Source organism: Falco rusticolus, chromosome 10 (assembly GCF_015220075.1).
Source record: "Falco rusticolus isolate bFalRus1 chromosome 10, bFalRus1.pri, whole genome shotgun sequence".
In the NCBI taxonomy this organism is placed as follows: Eukaryota; Metazoa; Chordata; class Aves; order Falconiformes; family Falconidae; genus Falco; species Falco rusticolus.
This window is the reverse complement of record NC_051196.1, coordinates 19,811,814-19,833,914: the sequence shown is the minus strand read 5'-3', so window position 1 is coordinate 19,833,914 and position 22,101 is coordinate 19,811,814. Positions and strand designations below refer to the sequence as shown.

Sequence of the window (22,101 nt, the reverse complement as noted above, 5' to 3'; positions counted from 1 at the left end):
TGCTTTTTTTTTTTTTTTTTTAAATAATTGGGCTAACATTTTCAGAGAACTAGTCACAATAACACCAATATTTAATTCCTGAGTGTTAATCATAGTTCAGGCTTCATTACTGTGTGCACATATATAAGAAGAGGCATTTTTCTCCATGTCAGTTATTTTGTATTGTTGATATTGAATTTCATCTGTAATTTTATGATGCAAGCATTCAATGTCAAGAGATCTTTTGCAGCTCTTTCCTGGCAAATTACATTCTTTGCCCTGGATGATTTAGTATCATCAGCAAACTGTCATCTCTCTATTCAGTTCCTTTTCCAGACCATTTATGAGCATGTTGAGCAGCACATGTTCCAGTGGCACACCCGGGCTAATCTTCTGCCATGGAAACCAGCATTTTCTTACCACTTTTTGTCTTCTGTCCTTTAATAATTGTTAACCCAAAAGAGAAACTTCATTTTCATCCCCAAATTGATCACCTACTGGGAGAGCCTGATGGGGTGTCAGTGTTGTTAGCTGGGTAGATGTGTGTTAGGACCCGAGATGAGACCCCCAGTTCAAGGATTAGCTTTCAGCCCCCCTTATTATCCCAGCATAGTCCATCCTTTGGGGATTTTTGCCTCGTGCCCCAGCTGGTTCCCTGCTCATTCTGGCTTCTTTGTGTCCTCCTTCCCACAAAGGCCTGTGGTGCCTAGGAGAGAGGATCACATCCATCACTCTCACTTCAGTTACATCCCGTAGCCTGGCCACTGTCAAATTTGCCTCCTCCTCTCTGCACTTACCAGATTTATCCTATTAAAACATTTGATGGGTATCATTGTTATCCCACATTTTTCTCTATTTTTATTCATCATGAAATTCAATAAAAAAAAAATAAAGATTGCCATTCTTGCTACCCTTGGTGCTTCTAGCTAGCACCACATTGTCGGTCCCAGACCGCATCACAGCTGGCAGCACACAGCTGTGGTAGAAGCTGCCAAAGAGGAAATGCAAGAAAAAAAAAAGCTGTTCTCATGATTTCATTTTCTGAAACAGCCCCAGTGCCTTATATTACCCTGCCATCTTGAAGCCTGTTTTTTTCTACCCAGTGAAAGACTCTTTCAGTCTGTGTTAGCACAGAGGGCTGGGGGGACCAAATTATCCTGTCTCCTTGCAGAACGAATTAGCCTGAGCACATAGCTCTCTGGTGCAACTTCACGACCTCCAGTGCTGCTGCTGGCTTGGAGGTACCACAGCTGTGACCTTTCTTCCCATCTCTGCCTGGCTGCCCCTAAATCTGCATCAGGGCTCTCCCTGCAAGCAGGGTGAGGGATAATGCCTGATGTTTAGCACCAGTCTTCCTAAAAAGCTACTCCACGCTCTGGCAGTGTTTCAGGATCATTAATATATTAGAACTGTGAGCCAGCAGTCCAGGACCAGTGGAGCATAATGGTTAATTAGCAGGTTACAAATCATCTTTTAAATGGACAGTTGATAGGGCTTCAGGGCTTTTAAATGGTCCTTTTTTACACAGAGTTTCCCAGGATATGTATCAGAAGGGGCTGTTTGTAATCAAGAGACACAAAAGCTGCTTTCAGGGACTTACAGGGATGAGTCTGACTCCCCTGATTGTGTAGGAGAGGAATTAAATCTGTGGCAGGAGAAAGGCTTTTACATTGCAGATGGGAGGGGAAGATATGCAGAAAGGGTGGCTTAAAAGTCTTTAGCTCCCTTCAGGCAGCACAATTAGTAGGCAGATTTTTCCAAAGAGTTAGAAAAAAAAATCCTCTTATGTACCAGTTTCAAAAATCCTGCCCAGTGGGGGATCCAAGCACTGGAAAACCAGCTCTAAGCTCTTACAAAAATCTCCTGCAAAAGAAATGCGAGCTCTGGTGTGGACACATGCCTGGAGAAGTGGCTACCAAAAGGTTAATGTAACACACATCTGTTGGTACTTATTTTTAAAATAAGAAGACAGTGAGGTAGCCCACAGATGTTGAAGCCTGTCAAAGCTTTTGGTTTGGAGAATTATTAGTACTAAACAATGCTTAACATGGTTGGATAATGGCATCAGCATCGTCACCATTGCACATTACCTGGGTATATCTATGTCAGGAGGTCAAACAAACCCAGCGTCAGAAAGCGTTTGGGATCCCAGGGCCATGTCCTGGTTAGGAGAAGGCTCTGCCCCACCCCACATCATTCTGTGGCTGAGAAATTAAGAAATCCTTGCATAAATCTCAGGATAAACAAACGTAATCTTCTCTGTCTACTTAAGGGTTTTGTTCCTTCCTTGCATCTCTTCCCCTGATGTGCAGGAATAGTTAAACTATGAGATGATAATGTCATTGTCATATTTCATAATTTTGGGGGCGGAGAGGAGGAAGGAGGAGAAAAACATGTTTTGCTTCCCCATGGCCTGGGTGTGTCATAACAGGCTAACAGCAGCTCTGGGGCACCATGGAGCAAATGTGAAAATCTGCTCCTGAGCCAGTGCAAAAGCAAAGCTAACCATATTCTCTTAACTGCACAGTTCAGACCTGCTTTCCTGGTAGAAAAGAGCTAGATTTTTTTGGTCCTGTTTTCCACAACGCCCTCTGAGAAGCAAAAATCAAAGCAGACTAAGGAGAAAGGCAGCCTGGCTTTGCATGATGGGTGTAAAAGGCTGGCGAGTTGTACAGTGTCCCTGTGACAGAGCAGTTTGTGATGTGCACCGAAGAGCTAGTGCCCAAAACGGGACAGCCTCTGGGACGCAGGTCTTCGGCGCTGGCCAGCCATGCAGAAGCTGCGTCTTCTCGTGAGGTGCAGCATGGTCCCACAGCTGGGCCGTCGTGGCATGTTTCCTGGGTGCAAGCTTGCTCTTCGCTGCTCCTTGGCAGAGACAGGGCTGAAGTCAAGCTGTGCTGGGCTGCAGACAGGCAGAGGCACGCTGCTCCCCCCGGAGCTTACTCACACCCTGGCTCTGTGCTCCGGCTGTGCGGATGCTCTGGCTTTCCGGTTCCTGTCTTCAGGGACACAATCAGGCATTGTAAAGGGTCCAAACCAAATCATTCTTTGCATGAGAAATATGCAGACTCAGATGAAACAATAAGCACACCCATGCAGCTCCCTGCCTCAGTTTCCCCATCAATTATGAGCTGTCTGGCTTTTCAGAGGCAGTCTGAGGATGCTCTTCTCCTGTCTCTCCTCCTGCATAAGCTTTTCCCCAGGGAGGGAGGGGCTCCAGCTCTTCTGCAGCAGCTTTCTCCTTTGTAGTCTTTCTAAAATGGTGACTTTCTTTTACAGCTGCTTTAAAGGCTAAACATCCACCTGCACTGCATTGCTCCCCAGCCACCTTCCTCAAATAAGCAAAGTTTCCAGGTTTCTGCTGTTTTAATGCAATGTCTCAGTTTGGGGCTGCAGAGACTCATTAGATCCCTCGCTGCGAGGTTCTTCAAATGGGGTTGCATGAGCAGTTGACTTGAAGCCTGGAGGGGAGCATATTTCATTACTTAAGTTTTCTTAGCAACCTTTTGAAATAAATACCCAGTATCGTCCTTCACCATATCCTGGCCTTGTTTCACAACGGGCCAGGATATGGTGAGGGGTGGCTTTTCTGAGCACAGACCCCTCTGCAATTTTTCCTAAATCTTTGCTGAAAAATCCTAGGACAAGATAGCTAAATCTTCATCATTATTTCCAAGGATTTGTTTACACAAGCTTCCACCTGTACTGGAGGTACACTAGCTTCACACCAGTCAGACCTGTGAAGCTGTCGTGCATTGAGTGCAATGTCCATGAGCACTGGCTCACGGCCACACTTGCCACCTGCCTCAGATTTAGCACATGCGGACAATACCCAAACCGTCTGCCTTCAGCTTGTTCCCTGCACCATCCCATCGGGTACGTGGGAACAGGCTGCAGCAGCAATGAGTTGCCTTAGGAGGCTGCGCAGAGCCAGCAGGTATTGAGACTAGTAGCCCAAGTTTCCCACATCCAGCCACATAATGCTGGGCAAAACCTGGGGCTGGCAAATGGCTGGAATAAAAGTTCTGTTTCCAGCCTGGGTTGGACCTCACTGCACTGATGTTTTCTAGAACAGCTGACCTGGCAGTTTGTGCTGTGACTTTACTCTTTGTGTTTCAATTTTGCTTGGTGGTGCGAAATGGCAGTGCGCTAATCTCAGCCCCACACACTCCCTGCCCCTTAGTGGTTCAGCAGGGAGGGGAATTTTTGGATGCCTTGGCTCCTGGGTGCTGGGCGTGAGGGGGCCTGCTGGGCTGCAGCATGCCAAGGCCTCTTTGCTTGCAGCAATGTTTGTGCAGGGCAGCCCCAGAGCTGCCATGTACGGTTACAAATTGGGGTGAAGCAGCCGTGATAAATGTGCTGCTTGGCAGCCACTGTGCTGCAAGTCACATGCTATGGCAGCGTCTGGGTGGGAGTGGGAGCCACTCACAGAGGTGTGTGGCCACCCCAGAGCAGAGCCCCGAGCAAGCACCTGCCCTGAGAGGCTCAACAGCATGGGGGGCAGGTAGGTACCCTACCCTCATCTGCCTGACACATGCAATGGCAAGCAGCCCTCCCAGTGGCACCCCAACAATGCTATCTAACCAGGGCAGAAAGCCTTTCTTAAAAAGTATTTATGCTCTGCAGACTATTTTGCTAAGACCCACTGTGATCCTACTCTGGCCTCTGACATGGCTGTGTGTGTATTATCAGTCCCACCGAAGGGCAGAGAACTGCCTGGCCCGTGGTATTCCTCATGTCTGGTGTCTGTAGTTCATTAAGATGGAGGGGCTAATTTTCACCTCCTGCCAGGCAGGGGGATTTTGACACTAGAGTAGAGCTTGCCAATCTGGTGGCAGCACAGCTAAACCCAGTGGAAGCAGTGATGGACCCCAGTGGAAGGGCACCGTGTTTGACAGGGACAAAAATCACACCCAGGTTTACTGTGCTGGCTTTTAGCTGCATCTTAGGTGGGCTCCCAGCTCTCATACAGATGAATCATAAACTGGGTCTTTGGCCCAAATCTGAAAAGGTACGTGTAACTTGGCCTGCTTTGGAAAGAAATGGGACCATACAGGACACCTCTTTACCTCTGGCTTGGGAGGAAGAGGGACCTGTGGGAATGCATCCCTTTTTCTTGCTTTTCTCATACGTTCCTTAATTCTTTTTCAATATCAGTTTGATTCAGGGTCCGGGAAACTGATCTTTTCTCTTTTGCTGACCTTTTCTGGGCAGTGCTTACATGTCCTGGTGGGCACAGGATGGAGGCACTGACTTAATCCTTGAAATAATTCCTGTGTCTGTCCTCTTGCAGGCAGAGGAGAGGAGAACAGCAGAGAAGAGGAGATCAGACAGTGACAGAGGCCCAGAGACTGAGCAAGGCCGGAAGGTGAGTGGGGCTCTGTGTCCCTTTGGGGGGACTCTTGTCTTGGAAGAGGAACCCAGTAGGTTGTGCTGCCTCACCAGTTGCCTCAGTCCTAAAGGAAGCAGCAATGTGCTCTGATGTGGTCCCCACTGTTCATCCCTCTCATCATCCAAAGCTTTGCTGAGCAGCTAACACACCTGAAGCAAAGCAGCACTGGAAAAAGGTAACAGGGGACCTGCCCTTCACACCTTGTCATGGCTGCCTAAGTCCCTAGCACAGCAGCAGGGATGGTACAAAGGGTGGCATGCTCACCCATGTGGCAGCACAGTCCTGGCTAGTTTCTCTCCCAAAATCATTTCCTTGTGGGTTGAAAGACTCAGGCCATATTAGCTACAGCTCTTCACTTCAGCAGAAGCTGAGTAAGATGGAGATAAATTAAAGCACAGGCCTTCCCACTGACTGTTTTAATGCAAACCCTGGAGGACATGCTGGCTCCTCTGAGCCTGCAGATGCTCTTAATTAATGGAGCACAAATTGAATAGCCCCACCTCAGTGTGATTCATTAGCAGGACACAGATGGGCTCTTGAACATTAATTGCAGCTGAGCCCCTCAGAGCAGAAAAGGGGAGCTTTGTGATCCAGCTAACCTCAGCTATGCTGCAACTGAGGTGAGCCCCTGGTCAGGGACCAGGTCCCTCTGCTCTGTGGCCTCCACCTCTGCATCTACCCACAAGAGAGCATGGGCATCAGCCTTGGTCTTTCACTTGCTTTTGGCCTCCCCTTTGCTAAGTGCCAAGGTAATGGTGCAGGCACTTCCCTTATCCTCCAGCTCTGGAGGTTGAACCCTACTCCCTCTGGCTGTGTGTTGCTCAGCCCTTGCATGCTTCTCCTCTGTGAGTGCATTGGGGTCTGTCGTGGCAGGATGCACCCTGCCTTACCATGCCATGGGGCTGGAAGCTGTGGGGAGCATCTTGTGGCCTGTGCCCCAACCCAGGGACCAGTGCTTGCCTTTTTTTTGCCCTGGTGTGCCTTCCCTTCCTGCAGACCTCATCTCTGCCTTCTTGGGGATGCAGTCTCAGGTCCCCCAGCTCTTGCCAGCTAATGAATGGAGGAGCAATTACTGTCACCCCATCTCTGGCCCACGCAGGTGGGTCGCCTTGGTAACAGGGCTTTCAGTCATTCCTTCCCTGCTGCTCTACTTTTATCAGCAGTGCAATGCTGAGGAGTTAATTCCTGCTTGGGGAGGTGGTGAGGGTGGATGGTGTGGAAGGGCATGTGTATGAAGTGATGAATTATCTACTGGTAATTGGCACCCCAGGACTCAGCTCTGCACTAAGTTGTTTGTTCGACAACAGCCATGGCCAGTTGGCTTCTGCTCCCACCACATCCATAAACCTGATGACTGGGTTACATGTGTGTGCACACACAGAGCCATATGCCATCAGCTCTGAACTATCTTTTCATTAAGCTTTACATTTTAGAACAGTGGCAGCCCTTAACTAGTCTATGACAAGGAGGAGTGATAAACTGGTGTCTCACAAAGTGACTTCATTACCCAGTGTGCAAAAAGCCAATCTCACACATGGAGCCAAGATATCATTTATTGCATGTCTGCACAGAGCTGGGTGCTGGGTGGTAAATCCGCAAAGCTAGCACACCTCTTAACACATGGAAAAACATTTTATACACTTTGAACAGTTGTTCACAATTATGTTTAGTCACTTAACTCTCATTGGTTCTCAGGAGCTTCGTCTCCATTTAAAGGTACAGCATTATTTGTGATTTTGCCTCTGCAGGTTCTGTGGGGAGAGGGCTTTCTTTGCTTGAGGGTGGATCTTTTAGTAAGCTAATTAGGATAGTTCACACATAGTTCAAGTAATTTTCTATTTGATCTCATTAACCATTTGGTTCTCCTTGAGCTTGTCTTGTTATGCCCCAGCTTGACATATTTATGGTGTTTATCCCTTCTCCCAAGGCCACGTGTTCTTAACAATTTGTAACATTCTCTATTTTTCAAATTCTTTCTTGTTTTTCATTATAGATATTTACATATTTTGTCTCAAGTTTCAAGTTAAATAACAGACTGACCTTCTGTTAACCATGTATATGCAAGTGGTTGACAACAAAACAAAGAGGCTGAAAGCCACGAAGGTGTAGAGCCGCTTTGCTCTGAGAGTGCTGCTCTTGGCACTTGCAGTACTGTGTGCCCTGGGCACAGGATTTCCCCCAGCCCTTAGCTGTGGGCTCCTACGGATGCTTGGTGATCACAGGAGGCTGTCTTCCTTCTCAACCCTGTCAGTGTGAAGGGTTTTGTAGGCATAACTTTAAGTGTCCCAAAGTCTTCAGGTGGAGGGGACTTCAGCCTCTCAAACTGTGTTGCAAGCACTCCAGAAACTAGCTATATGCCATAGTAAACCTTTGCAAAGTGCCTCTTCCAGGAAAAATTTAGAATATTTGGTTTTAAAACCTTCAGGTAAGCACAAACACAGCAGGTGAAAGCTGCTGTCTAATTTATGCCTGCAGCTGAAGCAACTGCAAGTACAAATGGGGTGAATCAACTCTGTGGTTGGCTATGGATTTACAATGTGACTCCGAGCAAGCTATGTAACTTCTTCCTGCCTCTGTTTTCCTCTCTGTAAAGTCAACCAGCCCTGGGACCAGTATATTTAGGCTATGAGTAAAACAGAGCCCTTTTGTGTGCACATCACTAGAGAGAGAGAGATGCTGACCTGTGTCCAAGTTGTTTTCAAATATTACTGAACATTTCTGGTGGTGACAGTACAAAGTACACTGAATGCAGCTGTTTCAGACATTTTTATTAATAAGAAGCTCTTCTGCTTCCACTTAGGATGGTGGGAAGTCAGTGCAGAAATGTCCCGGAGACCTGAGTTTTCCTATGACTGGACGGGAACGGTCGGAGTACATACGCTGGAAGAGGGAGCGAGATCAGATTGACCTGGAACGACTGGCGCGTCACAAGAACGCGAAGGGCGAGTGGCGACGGGCTTGGGATGTGGAGAAGTCAGAGCACATGTAGGTCCTCCGCTGTCTTAGGGTGGTTTGTCTGCAGCAGGCCATCTAAAGTCAGTGATGAGTTCTTGTGCAGATATTTTTTGCTGATCAGATCCCATGCTGTCATGTGCCTCTCTCTGAACAAATCCACATTGCTGTCTCTTTCTTCTCCTGATCATATATGTCTCTCAGTGGGACCAGATACCACAGTGATTCCCCTATTTCTTTCTGACATGAGGTCTCCTACCCTGGTGGGAGATATTGCGTGCTGATTGCCTGCCTTTGGTCCCACCAGGACTTGCACTGGGGAAGGGAGGGGAGCCTGAACCACCACTTGGTCTACATCTGGAGGATCCTTTTGATCTCCATATTGACAAATTCAATGACAGGAGGGTGCAGGTGCTCTTCTAGAAACAAGGATGGACAAATTCATATTGCTAGTCCACAGATTTTCTCACTGCCCTGCTTGTTTCTCCTTTTCAATCACAGGAGAGGCCAACATGCGTAAATCCACCACACCTCATCTGAGCCCATTCAGGCACTGCGGTGTGAGGGGATCACTTCAAAGGGCCACCTGTATGATATGAGGGAAATTCTGGCAACAGCAATATAGGAGAGCTCTAATGGGGTCTGACACTTCCCTGCTTTAAATGCTCCCTCTAACTGTGCTTGTTCAGCTGGGTCACACAAGCTAGAAAGCTTTGGAGGGTGACATGGCCCCTGCACCAGGATAGGAGTTTGATAGGGTGTGGAGTTAGGGAATGTTACATAGGTTTGCTGATAAAAGAGTTTGTACGGAGCAGATAGGTGGGACAATCTTGGTGGAGGAATGGGACCGAATACGTAGATTTTCAGTCACTGAGACCTCAATAATTAGAGGTGAATTGACTTAAGTGGGTGCTGAGTGGTGCTGGCAAGACAGGTCTGAGCCCTACTGTTCTCCAGTATATCAATTTTTAAGAGAAAAGCCATAATACAAAACAGCAGGATTAGAAACCAACCAAACGAGTCTGATCTGACATGACAAGTCCTGAAGCTACTTCACATTGTGTTTGGAAGCTTGGGAAGCTGCATTTGAGCATGGTACAGCTACACTACAGGCATCTGTAGGCTTCATGGATGTTCTTAAAATTAAATATATACATATGGGTAGTGATGTAAAGGTTTTAGAAGTTTTCCTTTGGGGTAGAATTGCCTCACAGCCTCATTTCTCCTGGTTAGTGCATGCAGTTTCAGCTCCTGCTGATAAACCTGCACATATTTGCCAGTGGGCAGGTGCAGAAGGGCCAAAGGCTGGAGCCTGCGTCGTCTCAAGGTCTCCTGCCCACGCTTTTGCACACCGGAGGAGAACGGTCAGGTCTGACAATGCCTGTTTTTAACCTGCAGGTTTGAAGAGGACTTTGTTAAGGATGGGGAGCCAGCCTTGGATAATCCCAGCAATAAGAAAGGTTGGCAAGGGACACCTAGACTCTGTCCTGACGCTAGTGAATGCTGATCGTGCGACTCCCAGTGCCACAGCAGCTGTCGTGGCTGTCAGTTGTGAAACTCGGCTTTCCTGGGCAAACGCCTCTGAGCGCAGTGTTGGGGTCTCAGCCCTCTCTGCTTTGCAGAGTGCTCAGGGGATGGGATTTGAGCGTCTGGGTGCTAGTGCTTTTTACCTTCCCAGGGAGAGCAGTGGCTTCTGTAACCTTGTACAACACAATACGGAGGCTCAGCACTGCCTCCTTTCCCAAACACTGGTTTGAGAGGCAATCCTATTCCAGAGCACATCATCTCTGATCCCTGTGGCACATGCTGGCTTCTTTACTAGCATAAGTCCATCATCACTCCTGTTTCTCAGGAGATGGACTGGCAGAACTAAAGCTTTCCCTTGTGACACCTTATTTGAACACCAGGCTTTCTGCTGTGTGTCCATTATGGAACCTCACTCACTTCTGTTCATGCTTTGCTTTGTGCTTTCAGGGGGAAGAAACGCAAGGAAATTCCAGCACAGGTCCTTTCCTCCCAATGGGAGAGGTGAGTAAACCACATGACTCAGTTGCATCAACCCACTAAATGTCTGCACATCTGATACGCCCTTGTGGAAAGAGTTCTCTCCAGGCACGCTCACAGATTTGGAGTGCCTTTTGGGAACATACCGCATGGTTGCTCTTGTTGCTATGTGGTACAGTTTATGCTGTGTGGCAGGGGAGAACAAGTCTTCCAAGACTAGCTCAAGGGATACTGTATTCAAGAAACAAGATTTAAAGTTATAATTGGAATTTGAAATAAGAAATGCAGAAAAAAACACCCCTAAATTCTCAATTTATATCTATTACTTTAGAAAATATGTGTATGGTATGTATACAGCTTCAGAGACTTCTCCCTCCAGAGGTACTTTTCAGTGATATGGGAATGTTGGCCCCTTCAGTGGTCCGTCAGCTGATTCTGCCTGCTCTTGGATGGCATTTCCAACCTGTCTTCTAGGTGGAGGACAGCATGGAGTGAATGTGAGCGATCCTGCTCTGAAAGCAGTACCTGCTGTGAGCAGCCGAGCCAAAGGAAAGGACAGACTGACCGGCAGAGCCAGAAGGTAAGGAGACTGGCAGCAGGTACTGGGTGTGATATGCGTGTTCAGGTCTCATTCCTTGCCTAATTGTGAAGAGGGACAGACACAAAAAGATGTTGTTTCACAACAGCAGTTGTTTAGATGAGTCCCATTTGGCTGGGACCATGTCTGGCAGGACTTTACTTAGTGGGGTTTGTGGTACTTGTGGGGTGCATCATCGCTTTACTGACCCGCTGCATCAACTCCCTGCAGAACAGCGCAGGGGGTCAGGATTACTCTGTGACCAGATTTGGGTAGCACTGGCACATGCCTCAGCAAGCTTTTGAACACATCGTAATCTGACTTCCAGGCACCACTGATACAGAAGGGCAGCCTCCAAAGATAATTCCCAACTGAACCAATAGTTATTAGAATTAATACTGTGGTACAAATGTCTTTTCTTCTTAAACAACTCTTCTTAAAGATCCCTAACCTGGTGAGGAGAGAAGTGGCCTGCTCCTGCCAGCTGTTGGCAGCACACAGCAATATAATAATTTGCGCAGAAGTAATTTTGGAATATCAGCAAGGCTAAGTTCATTTTACAGGTTTGCCCACATCCTCCCAGGGGCCCCACTTCCCTACTGCTCACCATAATTAAGTTTCAGTGCAGTCTCCAGTTTCCTGGAGCCACACCGACGGTTTAGTAGGAATGAACGCCTTCACAGCACTGCCATGCCCTTTAGTGGGCAACAAAAGGGTGAAGAGTTGATTACATACCCCAGGCGTCTTCATTTATCCAGATGCAAAACCATTCCAGCAGCATTTAATATTAACATTCCTCAACCATCCAGGTCAGTTATGACCATGCAGTTAAACAGATGCATAAACAGGTATGGGCTTCATAGGGGTATCACAGCATTTCCCAGAAGAAATTAGTTAGTTGGAGGTCAGCCATTACTTGGCTGAAATGAAGAGTGTTAGGCAGGGTCTGTGTGGGCAGGATTCTGCTGTGTCAGGACAGTGGTAGGTCTAATATGAAGCCTGGCACTGTATTAACTCTGAAGATCTTACAATGTCACTTCTGTTCCCACTGGCTGTGCTTTGAGGAAATTCACCTTGAGCAGCCATAACTCTCAGCTAGTTATGCTGTGGACTGGGAATCTATTTACAGCATAAAAATGGGTTATCTTCTGTCTTCCTAAGGTCTGTTAGTTAATCATACTTTTTAAAATTAAATTTAGTTCTGAGAAATTGATGAAGAATAGGATCAACAGCATGCAAATAATCAAGTTGGCTTTGTTTGTAAGTTACATTTCACCCCTTTCCATTCTTCAGCTCCATCCCCAATAAAATGTATTTGGGAAAGAAAAGCTCATGAGCTATGCTCATGCTTGCTCTCCCTTAGCCACTGACTGCTGCATCAGGGAATTACAGCAGTTCCCAGGGGATGTGCAGGATGGGCATGCCAATAGATTTGCTTTATGTTGTTACTTTCTGTAAATACCTTAGAAGGCTTCAGACTGCAGGCTGAATGTTGCTGTCAAAACTATGAAAGATGCAGTGATTGTACACAGTTCTGCCCCACCTGAAGATGCCAACCCATCAGGGCCAAACCAACCTCCCAGACCTCAACAACTACCCTCAGGATTAAGCGTGGTTCAGCTTCTGAGGTTTGCCACTGAAATTTGGCTATTTGTGATAAGAAAAAGGAGGTCAGGGAGCTGGCCAGAGAGAGAGGCAGAAATAACATCTAAAAAGTGACGGGCTACAGGGCAGAGAGGGAGGAATTACAAAACAGGGACAGGGAGCTGAACAAAGGGAGATAATAAAATTTAAAAAGGGACAGGCTACAAGGCTTTGAGGGAAGAATTAAAAACCGGGGACAGGAAAGTAGACAGAGAGAGACATCAAAAGAAAATTTGTGCACAGGAGTTACTTCAACAGATGCACTGGAGGAGAGAAACTGGAGGAAAAAAATACACCCACCTGATACTATATAAGAAATTAAAGCACAGGTAGCTGTCGGGCAGACACTACTACCACCACACTGGCTGTAAGATTTTAAACAGCCACAAATGACGTGACTTGAGATCATCAGCCTTTCTGAAAGATAGCACTTCTTACAGAATACAGCTTTCCTAGAATCACACACCAGTTTGGGGCTAAACTGGATTCAGGGGGAAGGCTACTGATGCAGCATTGCTGTCTCTACTTCCCTCTGAACTTAAATGATTTGTTATCAGTTGTCTAAGTCGCCTCCAAGCTAATCAGAGAACACTGTTTCCTGAGACACCTTCCCTTTGGACTTTGATCCATCCGTTCCTTTAAAACACGCATCTAGTGCCATTCCCTCTGCTTTGAGAAGGGTCCACGGGACACCTTATTGCCACAGAGCAGGTTGTGTCTTCTTGTGGGAGAGATGTTCAGTGCTCCTAAGGGCTGGAAGAAATTGCACAGAAGCAGCAGCTCATGGTTTCTGTTAGTGTTTGCTGGGAGTGAGTTATACCCACTGCAAACATAATTTTCTTCCTTTCTCTCTCCTTCCTGCTGGAGTCTTTTATTTCCTTGCACTCCAGGGCCTGGGGAGGTGGGAAGGTGCAGAGGAGGTTTCCCTGGGAGGTTCATGTGGTGGTGCATCTGGTTTATTCTGGTCATGCCTTCAACTGTTGGTTATGCCCGCTTTGACTCACCATGAGACCCGGGATGTGTCTCAGGGCCCTTCAGGGATGATCAGGTGTATAAGGTGTGGGAGCAGTGAGTTAGCTTATCCAGATGTGGCCCACCCCTGTCCTTCCTCCCAAGCAGGAAAATAGAAGGAAAGACTTCAGAAAATAATGATGTTAGAAGGACCTGATGGCATGATAAACCTCCTCTTTTCCAGTGTTTGATCTGAATTCTAATACAGTCATTCTGTTCTGCTCTGTGGACATTTTAGCTGTACAATTTAGATGCTTATGGCTGGTTAAATGTGTGCTGTCGGTAGGCTGTAAACGAAAGAGCAGTGTTGATTTTGAGTGGCTTCGTGGAATGGAAAATGAGTTTGTTGCTTCCCTTTTATAGGCAGAACAGGCGGATGGATCATGCTATGATCTGCTGCCTCCATGTCACGGCTGATGGGTCAGACGCCTGTGCTCAGGTCCTGCCTTGGGCTCCATCTCTGCCCTGGTTAGACCCAGGGGAAGGGATGAGAACCCACCCACTCCCCTATCTCCATCTCTCCTCCTCCTTGGCAAAGGCTGACTTAGGCCCCAAAGTGTGCCTGTGACAGGCAGATACTGGGTGGTTTCCAGAAATCATAACAAGGTCTGAAGCCATTTCTTTTTCCTTCTGTGCTGAGCTCTCAGAGCCATGCCCAGAAGGAATGCCTTGGCTAGATGTCTTATGGCAGAAGTTCAAAGAAATAATATTGGGCTGGGATTTAATGTTTTGCACACTGTCTCAGAGCCTCTGACTGACCAGCTTGGAGTGCTGTTTGATGACATCTCATTGAGCTGTACCTCATTAGCGGCTCTCAGAGTCTCTTCCTGCAGTGGTCTCTGTTTGCCTCTTCTGCTCCAGAGCTTGGATAGCAGACTCCTCTCTGCCAGCGGTTGGGACAGCTTGAGTAGGGCTATATCAGGGTATCCACACTCCTACCTGCTGAAATAATATAGTTTTATTCCCTTGCTTTTCTTACCTCCCCCCATTGGCAGGACATTTATGCGGTGGGTCCAGCAGACTTAAGATCCCTTGTGCCTTGGACATGCCTGCTTGAAGCATATTGGAGTCAAAGCACACCAGCAATGTCAGCCAGTTCAAAGTGAAAATAGTTTCTGGGATGTGTTCTGTATCTGGGGAGGGGGGCAGGTCAGCTAGCCAGATGACACAGCGAGGTTTAGCACCTTGTGTCAGGAGGCCCAGAGGATGTATTGCAGGGGGGATGTGTTGGAGAGAGGATGCCTGGCTTGTCATGGGCTTCCATAGCCTGATTCCTTTCCTCACAACAAACTGAGATGGTATGTTTTCCAGTACATGTTTGTGCCTCCAGGGCTGCCAGGTTCAATCAGGATATTTCGTATCCATTTAAAGGCTTTAAGGCCCCAAAATGGCTGGTGCTAGAATCTTGTTTAGATGCCTAAATTCTCTTGATGATGAAATTACAAAATCTTACATACTGTTGTCTCTGCAGAGACATTCTTTGTTCTTGTTCTTTTTATTATTTCTCATTTTATCTCACAGTGGAAAAATACATGGTACTCCTTCCTGAACATCATGCATTAGAAACGGGGCTAGAAGGTGTCTCAATATACGTTTTTTCATTCTTGTTTGCTGTACTTCACATTTATCAACTACTAGGATGGGAAATCATGGTTCATTTGAAACTACAAAGAAGTATGTTAATCTCTACTGATATGAGTAGCTGAAACATGGAGCCATGCCACCAAATCCTCACCTTTACCTGTAGACCCAGGAAAATTGGGGGAAATGAGGAATCCAAACATTGTTCTGCTGCAGCATGGACACCTCCCTCAGCACCATCCAGCTGCTCCATCCTGCCAGAATCACTATAGAATAGCTCTCTTTCTGCCCCCCCATCCCACCTCATGGACTTTATTTTTTCTGATCTCTTCATTGCATCTTCTGAGTCCTCTGTTGATCTAGAAGGGATCCTGTGACTCTCTGGCCATGTAATCTTGTCTCTGAAGCTCAAAGAGCATCCTTTGCTCTACTGCTTCTTTTTGGGAAGAACATTCCTGAAGCTTTTTCTCTCCTTTCAAACCTCAGCTCAGAGAGCCTTTGGGGTGCTGAATATTCCTTACCTTTCAGAGAATCCTCTCCCATTTAAGTCCAAGCAACCCAATAGCAGTGGTGAGACCCATTTAGAGCATCTGGTGGTGATTTCCAGCAGCACCTCACCCTGTAAAGAGTTTGGAGCCAAGTTCCCATATCCCAAGCACCTATCATGGATAGCAGCAGCCATGCTAGGGAATGCACTGAGTATTTTCATTGCATGTTAGTGATTAATAACACACTCTGGTGTTTTAGCGGTAACGATGGGGAAGAGGAAGATGTGAGGCAGAGATGCTGAATATTTCAAAATTGCTGTCTAGCTAGTTTTGCCTATCTTTAGACTTGTGGAAGTGGCCTGTTCTGGGATGGCTCTGCAGGAGCCATGCAGCAGTAGAGTAGATAGAGTAGGGAGAGGCAGAAACCTGCAATCAGCAAGTCATTCCTCTGTTTAGGGTACCTGTCTGGGGAAAGCAGACATCAGCCCCACCTGCATCAATGCTGAGTGCAGAAGGGAACTGATCATGAGGGCAGCCCACGCTGAAATTTAACACGGTTGACCATGTGTGAGGAGCTCTACCCCTACAGCCTGACTTTCAGAGCTTTTGCAGGGCACCACTGAAAACACAATCCCCGTGGTGGGGGCTGCTTCCAATAAAGGGGGACCTTTTGCAGCTTGAGCTGGCCCCGCAGCAGGGACCTACTTTGTGTTCAGGGCAAGGACTCACTGGCTGTGGTTTGGGTGCTGGGTCTGGCTCTAAGCCCTGTAGGACTGCTCCAAGCTGCTTTGCCCTCTGGCTTATTAAGGACACTGCATCCAGCTCTAAGCTCTGTAGAGCACCTTGAGGTGCTTGCAAATGCAACTCACTTCTGCCCTAAGGACTTTGCTAGATAAAAAGACAGCGTGGAGCAGCTTAGTGTGATTGTATAGTGGAGCCCGTGATGGTAATTCCCACACAAGTTTCACAAGGGCACATGGGATCACTGTAACACATTTGCCTCTGGAAATGCCTGACTCTGCAGTCATCTAAATATGTGTTTTCATTTTTGTATCTTGGTCCAAATCTGTTGAACGAAGAGACCAGTAAGTCCAGCTGAGTCTATCTAGAGAAGAATTTAATCTCACACACCTTTGCAGATGATGTGTTTATAGGGCAGGGAGAAATATGTGTGTATATATATAAAAACTGGTTGTGTGTGTGTGATGTAACTTGCCAGGGAGACATATAAGGTAAGGGTTACTAAGACCCATTCCCTGCCCAGTAGCACTGCATGGCCAGATTCGGATTTATATTCACCTTATCAAATTCAAACAAGCAAAAGAAAGCAGTTTGTCCTGCAGCCTTTAACTAAGCTGTGGCTCTCTTTGGCATAGGATGTTGTAGCTGCTGGGAATTTACTATGGGGTCAAAATGCACTTACACAAATCCTTGGAAGAGACTGTCTGCTAAGCATGACTCAACCCAGAGATACCATCTTAGGCTCAGGAAATCCCAGAGCTGCACGTTTCTGGAAGCTGGGTAGGGTACAGGGGAGGTACCAACATGCTTGCGCTCTTTCCAAACTCTACCCTAAGCATCTGCTAGTGGTGCTGAGAGGGGAAGAGAGCCTGGGCTAGGGGGACCTTCAGTCTAATCCTTATGGCTATTCTTGCAGTCTGCTTGCACATCTCCACATCTCCAATCTCCCAGGCTACTTCAAAGCAAATTTATCCTTCAGTGTTTGCCTCCATGTCTGCTGTTGTGGAGATTTGGGACACTTGGGCACTCTCAGACAAGCAGGACAAGACTATGGCAGACATCAGCATAAACAAACTGTGTATCTTATTAGTCTAGGGACAATTGTCTGTTCTGGCAATTGGATTTTATGTTTTCACTACATTTAGAATTATAACAACCAGTTCATTAAGATTTAGCTATCTCAGATGAGTGTCTCTGGTGGATGGGCTGTGTGCTTTACAGATGCTGAAAGGAACTGGACTAGTCATGTCTGCCACCTTTATCTCTCATTGCCTGGTCAGCGAGCTCAGACAAGGAATGTATGGCCTGGCAGAAATTCCTATCCAGGTGTCAGGCAGGGAGAGTGGGTTTGCTATATAAGAACCTGAAAGCCTAAATTCTGATATTTTTTTTTCTTGACAGATGGGATGCAAAAGAAGGCGAGGACATATCTTTTCTGAAGGATGACCTTGACAGCCAGGTGAGTTCATGAGTTCAAGGCTGGCTGTTTTCTCAAAACATGCATTATCAGGAAAGTTGAAGGCTCTCAGCCACTGCAGAGCTGGGACACCTCTATGTTGGGGTAAATGTACCCTCATTACACTCTCCAGGTGGCATGATGTGAGAGCAGCTTCACTTCTTGCATTGACCCTTTGTCAGCACAACCACTCCACTTATTCTGGTCCCTGAACACTTATCTTCTCCACTTACAGCTTTTTTCATTGTTTAATGGCCTTGGCAAATTTTTCCTCAAGTTTTGAGTACCATTATAGACAGGGAATACCATATATTGATATTCCAATAAGCTGAACTGAGTATCTCCTTCTTTTCTCAGAGGAGCCTTGGTATGGACAAGCGGAAGAACAGAGGTGAGGATGGGGTGGAAGCGAACTGCACAGCTGAACTGGAGGAGAAGGTGAAACAGCCAAGCCTCCAAGATCATGGGGCCTCCTCATCACAAAGGCTACGAGGTGGAAAGGTCCAGTCTGCCCACAATGGCCAGAAGGAGGAGCGGAGAGGCATGAAGAGCTTCAGCATGGAGGCACCTGCAGCCAGCACAGGTGACTCGGAGCCAGGGCCCAAGCCAAGTAAGGAAGGCGTTGTGGAAGATGCCAATGGGAAACCTGGCACTTCTGACATCTGCCAGGAGAAGGAGAGCACTGACAGCACTGCTTCACAGAGCAGCCCTCCAAGCACTGTGCAGGCCACCAGGCGTGGCAGTGAGGAGACCTTGTCATTGCCCATGGGAGCGAATTTAGATGGAGCTGGCTTAGAGAAAAACACAGCTTCAGAGCAGGAGTCCACTGAGGGCTCTTCAAACAGTCATGGAGGAAAGCTGGACACAGTAGGAGGAGACAGACTGGATGCAAGTCAAGGACAGCTGGTGAAAACAAGAGGGGAGGAAGCAACCCATAATACTGCCCTTCAGGGGCAGACACTTGCACTGAAAGGAGGTGAAGATGCTGAAGGCACTGAACACAGAGGAGAGCCTTTGCCCCCAAGGAAAGCCAACTCTGACAAGACTGTTTTGTCCAAGCAGGACACAGCAAAATCACAGCCCAGGGAAGGGGACCAGGCCGAGGATTGCAAGGACAAGGACAGTGGGGACACTCTCAACTAGCAAAGATTGCACTGGTTTGCCTGAGACAGAAGGTGAGTTCCTGACCCCACTCCTTGTGGTGTGTTTGTTATCCCATTAACACAGTCAGCCATAGTACAGGTCCACGACTGCGTCTTCTGTGACCATAATGCATCACACCAGATAACTATCCAGAAATGTTCATTAATAATTACATGGATCCCTCAGGTAGTCTAAATCTGTGTATCCCAAAGAGCTGTCCTGGACTGGTCAGGGAAGCAATGGGAAGTTAGACAGGAAAATTTGGACAGAAGACTGGGCTGCTGAGTCTGGCTGATGACAAGCATTAGTCAGGGCACAAACTGAAACTGTTCCTGGGAAGGGATAACTCTCAGAAAGGATAGCCGGATGAATTTATTTCTCTCTGGGGTGATCACAACTACAGTAACTTGAGGTCAGCATGGTCCCTTTCCCAAAACACTTGCAAAGCTATAGAAACCCACATCGTGGACAGTAGTTTGAAGAAGGTGGGCTGCATGTGGGGTTCTCTTCACAGTACAAGATCTGTGAATGCTACACTTTGGCTTACACATGTGGTAACACTAATGTGCAAGGCAGTTATAAATACAAAGGGTGAGGTGGTTCCCGTAAAAAAGGTTTATGAACCAAACCTAAAGGAGGAAGAACAGATCTGGTTATATAGCAATGCTCCAGGTTTTATGCAAGCAAAGAAGTTTCTTCCAGCGGGGTAAATGCAGAACAAGAAAAGCCAAGAGAAACACCAAAGTATGACAGGCAGAAAAGTAATGTAGAAATTAGGGGGAAGAGGCAAGGAGAGAGTGTAGGGGCTCTTTGGCAGCTACCTTGGCAAGATGTGTTTTTTCCAGGCAATGTCATGCACAGATCAGTGTATCATACCCACAGGTGCTGAATCGGACCAGTAAGTCAGGATGTGATTCTATTACCAGGTTAGGCAGTAAGGTTGCAATTCACCCCACCTAACTCAGGCTGAGCTCACAGGCACCTAACTTAAGATCTGGGCTTTGTTTTGCTTCAAAGAAGAGAGATGAGCACTTCCAGAATGCAATCCAGCTCTTGCTAACACCAGAATTGTTCTCAGGCTGCGCCTGGCTCTATCCTTTAAGTAGAAAGGCAGCAGTTATATTCCATAAGTAGGCACTTCAGCTCAAAGCGAGGCAGGCAGATCCCCCCCACCAAGTGCCTTTCCCTGATTCCAGCAGGCTTTTCTTCAGACCCCGACCCAGCAGCTTGTCACTGGGTATTGCTTAGTATTCATCCCAGAGGTACAAATGAGCTTAGGGATGAAGTGGTTAAGCTGCTAACAAAGACTTTCACTATAATCCAATACTATACAAAAGGCATGGAGAAGCGCAAGCGTTACAGCTGTTTAAAAAAAGACAAAACACTAAGAACCAGCAGGAGCTAGGTCTGTGTGTGAACTAAAATTCCTTCAAGTGAGGGAAATGAATTCCAATAGCATTTAGGAAAATGTTAAAGACACCTGGATGCACGTAGCGGGAGTTTACTGTCCAGGCCATGCCTCTCCAGCCTACCAAAAATCCCCCCAAAGTAGAGGATGAAGGAACTGATGACTACTTTTCTCACTCAGGATAACTTTAATTAGACACTAGCTAAGAAGAAACAATAAATAGTCCATTTTCATCTCAGCAATGGAGATTCCTATGGTTTGATAGTAGGGCCCTGAGTTCACTTCAGCATGGCTCTTTACTCCATCACTCCTCACTGAACTCATTACAGCAGGCTTAATTATAAACATACCTTTATGTCTTAGAGAAAAGAAGGTGACTTAACCTGGTGTTTGCACTTAAGAACTCGCATGTCTGCTTGGCTAAGCTGGAACTTGAGACTAGTATTGCTCTCTGAAAATATTTATTACTTGGGAAACACCAAGTGTAGTGATGCCAGGGGAAAATGAGGGGTTAACTGGTGTCCCAGTTACCCACTGCCATTTCATTCTGCCTGCCTTCCCATGTACTTCCTAGCTGAAACTTTCCCTTGCCTAAGTGTGCCCCCACAAGAGCGTGTATTCCTGCCTCACTTTCCTCTCTTTCCCAAATAGGTTAAGATGAGTTTCTAGGTGTGCCTGAACTATGCACTCAGCATCAGGTACCACCTTTTGAGGCATATGAATTAAAGCAAAATACTTCCTTTTCTTGCTCTTTCCTGTAATTTATTTTAGGAGATGCTTCCAGTTTCAGAGGAACCCTGTGCAGTATATGGATGGCAGGTCACTTGGGGTGAGGGCCTTTAAAGTGTCAGTGCTTTAGAGTGTTAGGGCCTTTAGAGTGTCAGATCTGTGTTAGGATCACAGGAAGCAACACAGCTACATCAAATTTTAAACTGAGAGAATGCATTTTCATTCCTTTAGTCCTCTCTGAGCACACTGGTCTGTGGTTGTTTCATTTGAACGTTTCTTCACTTTCCACTGAAGCCTCTGGCTTTCTCACCACCCATGGAGGTACCAGGGTGAGCCAGTGCCACAGTTTCTGTGTTTCCCCATCCCAGCAATAGATTTCTCCAGGTTTTTGGTTTGGGTTTTTTTTTTCATTCCGTCAGCTGCAAGAGCATTTAGAGAACGAGTGCATGAGTGCTGCTTGCCTGTTAGTCTTTAATGATGTTCTAGGGCATCAACGTCACCTCCTATCTGCTGAAGTCAGCACAAAGCAATTTGACCTCTCCCTTTGCACCAGTGACATGCCACTATCAGGGTTGGCTTTCCCAAACAAGATCACTTGCAGACAGGGTGAATTCTGCCATGATTTATCTATCAGTAGTGGGGAGAAAAGCCAAGAGGAAGACAGAAGGGCCTGTCTTTAGCTGTCTGCTCCCTGTGTCCAATTTGTCAGGAACATCCCTTGGCAGACAAAAAAAAAAAAAAAAAAAGCAAGACCTGGATTTCTCTAGCACTAGCTCAGCACAACGAGAACAGTTCATCTGCATGGCTTGACAGCAGGGCTCCTAGGAGCAACAAAATAGCAACAATGACAACAACAACCACCAAAAAAGCAATAGCTCATTTGGCTCAAGTAGGTTAAGTTGTCAGTGTCTTTGGAGTGAAAAGGTCTCGTGTCTATTCCTGCCGTTGCTTTGAAGTTCCCAAATCAACATGACAGGCTGCACAATGACACAGATG

General features: G+C 46.8%; 1 protein-coding gene across 1 annotated transcript in view; it reads left to right on the top strand.

The window, feature by feature from the left end:
- The window catches only part of CCDC9B (coiled-coil domain containing 9B), a 55,911-nt gene that overhangs the window by 23,508 nt on the left and 10,302 nt on the right, over positions 1 to 22,101 (top strand). The window contains exons 6-12 of the mRNA XM_037402523.1: positions 5,273 to 5,347; positions 8,172 to 8,356; positions 9,722 to 9,783; positions 10,298 to 10,351; positions 10,802 to 10,907; positions 17,771 to 17,828; positions 18,183 to 19,000. Coding sequence (XP_037258420.1) covers positions 5,273 to 5,347; positions 8,172 to 8,356; positions 9,722 to 9,783; positions 10,298 to 10,351; positions 10,802 to 10,907; positions 17,771 to 17,828; positions 18,183 to 18,968 — 1,326 coding nt within the window. The 3' untranslated portion in view covers positions 18,969 to 19,000. The remainder of the gene's footprint in view (positions 1 to 5,272; positions 5,348 to 8,171; positions 8,357 to 9,721; positions 9,784 to 10,297; positions 10,352 to 10,801; positions 10,908 to 17,770; positions 17,829 to 18,182; positions 19,001 to 22,101) is intronic.